This window comes from Hippocampus zosterae, chromosome 13 (assembly GCF_025434085.1).
Source record: "Hippocampus zosterae strain Florida chromosome 13, ASM2543408v3, whole genome shotgun sequence".
NCBI classification, from domain to species: domain Eukaryota; kingdom Metazoa; phylum Chordata; class Actinopteri; order Syngnathiformes; family Syngnathidae; genus Hippocampus; species Hippocampus zosterae.
In genome coordinates, this window is record NC_067463.1 from 14,001,698 (window position 1) to 14,009,631 (window position 7,934).

Sequence of the window (7,934 nt, forward strand, 5' to 3'; positions counted from 1 at the left end):
ATCGAATTAATTTACTGCTTTTCAGACACACTCCTAATGAGTGCATGCACCGCACATTTATATAGCAAACGATTTTTAGTTTTTTCATTTTGTGCCATAGGTTAGCACCAAGATGTTTATTCGTAAACTAGCGTAACGTGAGATATCGCGAGAACATTTCACAGCTATGTGAGATCCCGGAGCGGATATCCGGTCTCTTTTTCGTGGCGGACCGTCGTTGGGCCGGTTTGGCAAAATGAAGGTACATCGTTTAATCAAGCCTATACTTTTGTAGAAATCAAATTTTCCTGAAATACTGTCGTATATGTAAAGCAGTTATTTTAAAAAAGGAAGCGGTCCCCAAAGCTGTGGCAATAGTATGCTCTTCACTGAGGATGTGCTTTGATTGTAGCGTGAGCTGAAATAGTCGAGTGTTGAAACATGGCGGCTCACATACAGAAATGTACACGGAGTCGAAGTCACTCGGGCACTATGGCTATTCTTAAATGTGTGTATTGGCACGATGTATATGTTTTACATTAAGGTCCTCGCTGAAGTCTTGGTAAACGCAAGATTTTATGTCTAGAAAGTAATTTCGTGCATGACTAGCTTTAGCTTCATGACTTACTAGCTGCATCGCTAGTAATGGGCCTGCGTGGCCGTAGTTTCCTGAATAGAATGTTTATGGTCGCGACGTTAGCCAAGTGGCAACCAATGTATTTATTCTGGACCTAAACTTGGAATGTTCGTTTGTTGTTAATCTGACGTGGACACTCGCCAAGTTGTCATTGGCATGTAGAGCTAGACGTTAATGGCCACGCATGCTCTGTTTTGCAGCTAAACATCTCGTTCCCCGCCACTGGCTGCCAAAAGCTGATTGAAGTGGACGATGAACGCAAGCTGCGAACCTTCTATGAGAAGCGCATGGCCACAGAGGTGGCTGCTGACCCCCTTGGAGATGAATGGAAGGTAAATTGTGATTTTTTAGTTTGCCAAAATGTAATTTGGAAGTCTTACAGATGTCAATGTGGCACACTCGTGGAATCTTTCTGACTGACCTGTAGTCGTTAAGATGGGACAGGGTGATGCTAAAGGAACCGTGGAGAACTCACCGGATATGACCAGGCCTAAACAGTGGCTTGTTGCAACTGTCGTTCTCTCACATATCTTGTCTGCCAAATAAATGTATATGAACACAGTAATTTATTTTTATGATGGACATAGAATCTGAGGGGGTTACTGCTGTTTTTGTAAGCATCAAAAGCTGTGCACCTCATCACTTCATTACACTCACTTCTCTATTCTCAGGGTTACGTGGTGCGCATCAGTGGAGGCAATGACAAGCAGGGCTTCCCCATGAAACAAGGTGTTCTGACTCACGGCCGCGTGCGCCTGCTGCTCAGCAAAGGCCACTCCTGCTACCGTCCTCGCAGGACTGGCGAGCGCAAGCGCAAGTCTGTCCGCGGTTGCATTGTGGACGCCAACCTCAGTGTTCTCAACTTGGTTATTGTCAAGAAAGGTAAAATTTAAAGAGCGTGTCATCTTATGTTTGTGCACACCGTCTGAAAGCTCGAGGTTTAGTAGGAAGTCAAAGACAATATTTCTGAACGTTGCCTGCCACTCAGCCTTTTGGCCATCAGAAAAGAAATGAGTAGTTATCTCAGCTCATTGATGCTGTTCTTCCCATACGGACGAATGCCAATGTTTGAAGTCTCGTTAACCAAAAGAGTCGACGCAATTGAATCGGTTATCTTGAGTTGAAATTTGGCCTATAGTGATGAATGAGCATTTCAGAAGAATGTGACGTAATTTCGCCAGTGTTGTTCAACTCCCCATGTGACAAAGATGTCCAGCTCTGGAGTCCTCTCACTCTTCCTTATTTATGCCATTTCGCTACATTTCTCCAAAATTGTCATTCTGTTTTGTTTTAAACATTTACACTTTATCACTCATATCATACTGTGATGACATTGTTCACTATTATTCCAAGATGGGATTGGCCAAATAGAGGCTTGCCATCTGCTGCTGGGCAAGTACGGTCACTTGGTTGAGTCTTTGGAAGAATGCTCATGGCACACAAATGGATTCTTTTTTGACTGCACCGGTCATTAAGGTGGGACAGTGTGTTGCCAGAGGAATTGTTGAGGACTCACCGGATACGACCAGACCAAACTGTGGCTGGTTGAAACTGCAGTTCTCGCACATTCACTGCTATATTGTTCACAGAGAACACTATTCTTGAAGAACACAATTCACCAACGTATCTTTTTCCAACCGTCCTCAGGCGAGAAGGACATCCCTGGGCTGACCGACAGCACTGTCCCCCGCCGCCTTGGCCCCAAAAGGGCCAGCAAGATTCGCAAGCTCTTCAACCTGGCCAAGGAGGATGATGTCAGACAATATGTTGTGAGGAGACCCCTGAATAAGGAAGGTTAGTCTCCAGGTGTTGGTAGTAAATCTTACCTTGATCATTAAATGCGACGAGCTGTTCCTTCCAAATTGGTTCACATTGCTGGAAAGGGGTTCAGTGTTAATGAATACAGTGTGCAATTTTTTAATGTGTTGGAAAGTTGTTTGTCATTAACTTGGAATTAGAAGCACATATTTGTATTGGTGGGCAAGTGTCCGATCTAAATTGACACAATGCAATTTGTAATTGGGGATATAAATTAAGTGACTGGCTATGCTCATGTTTCTTCGTGTTCTCTATGTCATAGCATCAAAGGGCATGTTTCTTGAGCCCATTAACACTGTATTGTCCAATAAGCCATTTCAATCATTTGTTATAGAAAAACACAATGACTGACCATTTTAATTTTTTTGGGGTGGGGGCTGATATTTACCAAATGTGGCTATGGGCAGGTTTCAGCCCCCACGCCAGTAATATATTGCTTAGCTAAAATGGATTGTGTGCCTGTTTGCCAGTCTCATTTGCTGTAACATGCATGCTAAGGGCCAGTCAATGTTGTTTTCAGGGAAGAAGCAAAGATCGAAGGCCCCCAGGATCCAGAGACTGGTGACCCCTCGTGTGCTGCAGCACAAACGCCGCCGCATTTCCCTGAAGAGGAAGCGTACCCAGAAGAACAAGGAGGAGGCATCTGAGTATGCCAAGCTGTTGGCTAAGAGGATGAAGGTAATCTTGAGGGCATGTTTCATTTCGTTTTAGTTCAAATAAACATGCATTTAGTTGAGTGCAATGCTCCCACTAGACATTCATGCCAAATTCAACATTTCTGGCTGTTTTAGAGCGCACACACATCTCAATAAACCGCTCAGCCGGTAAGAACTGTGTGCTTAAATAGCCATTTACAGCCAGTGTCAATCATATGCACATGCTGTACTTTTATCTAGCCTGGCAAGCCACAACCACTAAGAAAGACCCACTTTCTTAGTGGAGACCAAGGCCGAGCCTCGTTTCAAAACTAGCCGTCCAATCAAATTTGTTCACGTGTCCTTCAAGAGCAATGTCACTTTTGGCAGTGGAAATCTATCCTCATATCATTCAAAATGGAGCCTGCGACAGTCTAATTGTTTTCTTCTACCATTCGACTCCGTTTTAAATGAGCAGAAACGCATAAATCATTACAACTGCAGCAGCTGATGGAACTGAAAGCATTTATTTCAAAAATTGTCTTGCCGACACAAGTTGCTTTTATTAAGTCACCGTGGCTCTTCGCTGGTAGGTTCCTTCAAACTTTGTTTGCCCGGTCTCAGAAATGCACTTTTGATGCAACTCCCACCAGACTCAGCGCTGTCTTGGCGATGAATCAGAATTTCCAGGCTAATTTTTATTGCTGAATTATAAGTGTCCTGTGATTAAGAGCTGTTTTAGTGCTTTACGTTGTAACACTTTGTATAAAATGTATTATTTTGAAACCTTGCACTGACATGAGTTTTCATCACCTTACCAGGAAGCCAAAGAGAAGCGCCAGGAACAGATCGCCAAGAGGCGCCGCCTTTCTTCTCTCAGGGCATCTACATCCAAGTCGGAGTCCAGCCAAAAGTGAACTCTAAGTCAAATAAAATAATGTTTGGTCTACATTCAGCTCTTTTGTCCATTTCAAACCACAGCCTCACTAGTAAAACTCATAGTTCCAACCAGTTGATGGAAATAAATGCTTACAACTTTTTGATGATAGAAGGCGGCCCGGTAGTCCAGTGGTTAGCACGTTGATTTCACAGTGCAGAGGTACCGGGTTCGATTCCAGCTCCGGCCTCCCTGTGTGGAGTTTGCATGTTCTCCCCGGGCCTGCGTGGGTTTTCTCCGGGTGCTCCGGTTTCCTCCCACATTCCAAAAACATGCATGGCAGGCTGTGATTGGACGCTCTAAATTGTCCCTAGGTGCGAGTGTGAGCGCGAATGGTTGTTCGTCTCTGTGTGCCCTGCGATTGGCTGGCAACCGATTCAGGGTGTCCCCCGCCTAGTGCCCGAAGACAGCTGGGATAGGCTCCAGCACCCCTAGTGAGGATCAAGCGGCTCGGAAGATGAATGAGTCCAGGATCTTGGCGCAGGTCCGTTGGCCATGGGACCTGTTAGGCTGCTCTCAACATCTGGCGCACACCCATTTTGAATTAAAGCCTAAATGTTTGCCGTTAATTTCATACAATTATGCACATCTGTAGTCGGGTCAAATTAAAGTGTGGTTTATTGGTGCAGCTCTGGAATACATTTGAATGAGTCGGCTTAATCTTCAAGTGCTTTTATTTACACGTACTAGTACACAGACCACTCAGTGAAACCCGTCAATGCTGCCCACTTCTTTCCCTAGTGGGGTTGATCAGCTCTCAAACACTAAGATACTGGCGGGTCTTCTTGCTCGCCAGTTGGAATTTGGTTGCGGAATATTCTTGATATCCTTGTGTGTAGAGTTGGATTTGTCTCTGATGCCACTCCACTGAGGCACACACTTGAATCCTGTTTGGAGCTGCTCTGTTGGATGACTCTAAAGTTGTACATTTGTGTAAAGTAGAAGAAGGCTGACACAATCTGCTGCTGTACATGTAGCGGGAGCTGCTCCAGGCTCCATGCTAAGGCCAGCCAGCTGCTATGCAGAATGCGAAGCTGACCTGAAGATGGTGAAAAAGCCTCCATGATCTGCAAATATAGGACAGTGGTGACAAATCCTGCATTTGTGTAAGAGCTAGATCGAAAAGGTTTTATTTAACTTTAATGTCAATGATCAAAGTAGTGTGCTGGTGGAGCCACAGTAAGGTGGTTCCCTCCTTCGCTGAAGAAGCATGCATTTCTGAAGTTAAATGTGAACAATATGCCTCCCGATGTGCTTGGCAGAAACACCGTTCAATTGAGGCTCAGCCGTTTGGAGAATGAATTGAGCAAACTAAAGGGACTAATGTATTTGAAGTTGGCAGTAGTGTAGAATTTACTGCCACATGCTGACATGTTTCTGAATACATTATTGATACTCAAGTTATGTAGATTTTTTTTTATAACTTGGATCAAGAACATGTTAAATTGACAAAAAGATGAAACTTTAAATAACATTAATTTAAGTAGGTATTATCCAAAGATGCGCATAAAATAATATAGGGCGTTTAACCATAAACATGGGCAAAAAGTTTCTCAAAGGGCCACAAATAGGTACATTTATTTGTGGGCTTTTGAGAAACTTTCTGCCCAGTAGCAGGCAGTGCTATTCTGCGCTACTACAACCGCAATACTGTACTTAGCATATACTGTTAAATTGTGACCAGCACTCAGACCACGGTGTTAGTGTTTATTGAGGCATAATTTTTGATTCACTTGTGCCAAATATGCCTCTCCATCAAGTCCTGTATGTTTTTTGACAGTAGACCAACTTGAGTAAAGACCTGAGAGGAGTGAATCTTGGCTGCAGCCAGCCGGATGGTTCTCCTGCACAGCGTAATGGAAAGTGTCACCAGTCGCACCGAGTACTTTCTCTCGAACGTGGCTACCTCAGAACCTTCTGCTAAACCATCCTCTTCTTCTATAAATTCGGCATAAATGTCATTTCTAGTTTAGAAACAAGCCATGATACAGTATATGTGCTTCCTCCCCCCCTCGGCCACCTACTTTTTTCTTCCTCTGTAGGCGGTAGCATGCGGTCCACCAGTGCCTCAGATACGTTCAGTGCAGAAGCTAGTCCCTTGGTGGACACGCTGACAGCCTTTCCCACCAGTGACTGGTCTTCTGGCTTCTGCACCCTCGCCATGACACATGTGACTGCGTGCTGCGCGCAGTCCACAGTTCCATGGGCCGCAATACTCACCACATCCTGAATCTCCTGCACCTTACTTCGGACACCAGCCACAAGCTAGGAGACAAGCATCAAAGCAGGAGAGCTGCTTTTGAACACATTCGTAAGAGGTGGGAGTAAGTTACATGGGACAATATCACTTAAGATGCTGTTGGTGTCCTCAGCAATAATGAAAATGTAGCATTGAATGCATAGCCAACATTAAGCCCATGTTTTGACCGGCTAGTGCTAAGATCAAGTGTGATGTTCATGTAGTCACCTGGTCTGCGGGTGTGTGCAGCACGGGGAACGTTTCTTCCAACCAGTCTAGACTTTTACACGCAATGCCATTGGCAAGGGAAACTGCGGAAATGCATGGAGCAGTGAGGTTAGTGAGAAAGCATCAACCACTTGCATAGATTTCCAATTTATCTTCCAACTGAAAACATAGACAAAACTTGTGTATTTACATCGTGCGTTCACAACAAGTGCAGCTGTAACAAAGTGCTTTCCAGAACACTTAATGTTCCTGGCTGAATTTGGTGTACAGTGAAGGTGGAAATATATATATTTTTCTTCTCCAAGTACTAATATGCACGTTTGTAAAAGAGGGGAACTATTTGTTAGTTTTTTGGTCTGTAAAAAATATTTTTATTTTTGTACGAAACGAATATACTTCAATTTGTACCATCTTTCCTTTTACTTATGGAAAAGATTTACACACCTTGAGGCTGCAGTTTAGTGATGACAGGTGACACTTTGTGAAAAGCCGCCGAACTCAACATGGTCACGCTGTTCTCCAGACCCTCACACACACACTTCAGGCTGGCATTTTTCCTTTTGGTGTCCCCGTAAAACACTGACAGGCTGGCGCAGGCAGAACGTACCAGGGGCAGCTGGGCCACTCTGGCAGCAGCGGTCTGCGGCACAAGAGATAATACATAACGCTTCAACTACAATTTAAAACAGCCACAGGGCCACTTATGTCCCATTTGGACCACGACAATCCCACAGGTGCGGCATACGAAGGGTTAATGTAGTAAATTGAGCTCACCTGCTTGGTTAGCGACATGTGGGCGAACTAAACACACAGAAAGAACATTAGAACATGACAGGACGTTTGGATTTTCAAGATTTAACAAAACGGAAATAGATCGCGAACTCGCCGTATTCGCAACACCATTTAAGGGAAAGTTTCGGGAGTCACGTTTCGGCGGCTGGCCAATTAACGCCAACTTGTGTCTCAGTGAACAAATCTCGCGAGATTTACACATAGCGGTTGTGATTTTGTGTCTGACCTCTCATGACCTCAGTTACACCTCGCTTTGTCAGAAAGTCGACATGTACAGTAAATGCGGGTCAATTGGAGACGATTTACAGCAGGGATGCACAAACCTTTTTGGTTTATTTTACTGTATTGATTTGCAATTAACCAATTACTTAATGAAATAAATGAAAAAATAAAAGTAGTTGAATAAATAAATATAATATAGTGAGCTAATCTGAAGAAAAACAACAAAATGAATGCAATAAATCTTACTTCTCAATGGAGTATTTGGTGGGGAGGATTAATAAAGGAAGCGGGCTGTATGATGCCTGCAACCACACATTACCCATTTTTAGTAAGATACTTTTTTACTTTTACTTTGCTTTCAAATCTAAACATTTTGTGCGTATATCTTTTAATTATGTGAAGCACATTGCATAACCTTGTGTACCTTGTGTTACCAATTGATTCAGT

The 7,934-nt window shown here is 43.7% G+C and overlaps 2 protein-coding genes across 3 annotated transcripts; one reads left to right on the forward strand and one right to left on the reverse strand.

The window, feature by feature from the left end:
- The first annotated feature begins 81 nt into the window (after positions 1-81).
- On the forward strand, positions 82-4,020 carry rps6 (ribosomal protein S6). Its single transcript, XM_052085067.1, has 6 exons — positions 82-241; positions 817-948; positions 1,288-1,498; positions 2,264-2,410; positions 2,955-3,112; positions 3,891-4,020. The coding sequence occupies exons 1-6, from the start codon at positions 236-238 to the stop codon at positions 3,984-3,986; spliced, it is 750 nt and encodes a 249-aa protein (XP_051941027.1). The 5' UTR covers positions 82-235; the 3' UTR covers positions 3,987-4,020.
- A 670-nt stretch (positions 4,021-4,690) lies between these two features.
- LOC127613797 (perilipin-2-like) lies at positions 4,691-7,558 on the reverse strand. 2 transcript variants are annotated; one of them, XM_052085050.1, is made up of 6 exons: positions 7,248-7,558; positions 6,918-7,113; positions 6,474-6,556; positions 6,031-6,271; positions 5,808-5,944; positions 4,691-5,073 (listed from the first exon to the last, which is right to left on the reverse strand). In XM_052085050.1, the coding sequence occupies exons 1-6, from the start codon at positions 7,263-7,265 to the stop codon at positions 4,771-4,773; spliced, it is 978 nt and encodes a 325-aa protein (XP_051941010.1). In that variant the 5' UTR covers positions 7,266-7,558; the 3' UTR covers positions 4,691-4,770. The 2 variants fall into 2 exon arrangements, with proteins under 2 accessions (XP_051941010.1, XP_051941011.1); XM_052085051.1 differs by having other exon boundaries at positions 4,895-5,073; positions 5,808-5,850; positions 7,248-7,557.
- Positions 7,559-7,934: the final 376 nt, after the last annotated feature.

Excerpts from the sequence above, each read along its gene's own strand:
- rps6 (XM_052085067.1), top strand. Across the intron at positions 1,499-2,263 it reads CTTGGTTATTGTCAAGAAAG|GCGAGAAGGACATCCCTGGG; the intron begins GTAAAATTTAAA and ends AACCGTCCTCAG. Across the intron at positions 2,411-2,954 it reads GAGACCCCTGAATAAGGAAG|GGAAGAAGCAAAGATCGAAG; the intron begins GTTAGTCTCCAG and ends TGTTGTTTTCAG.
- LOC127613797 (XM_052085050.1), bottom strand. Across the intron at positions 6,272-6,473 it reads TGCACACACCCGCAGACCAG|CTTGTGGCTGGTGTCCGAAG; the intron begins GTGACTACATGA and ends CTTGTCTCCTAG. Across the intron at positions 5,074-5,807 it reads CCAAGATTCACTCCTCTCAG|ATCATGGAGGCTTTTTCACC; the intron begins GTCTTTACTCAA and ends CTATATTTGCAG.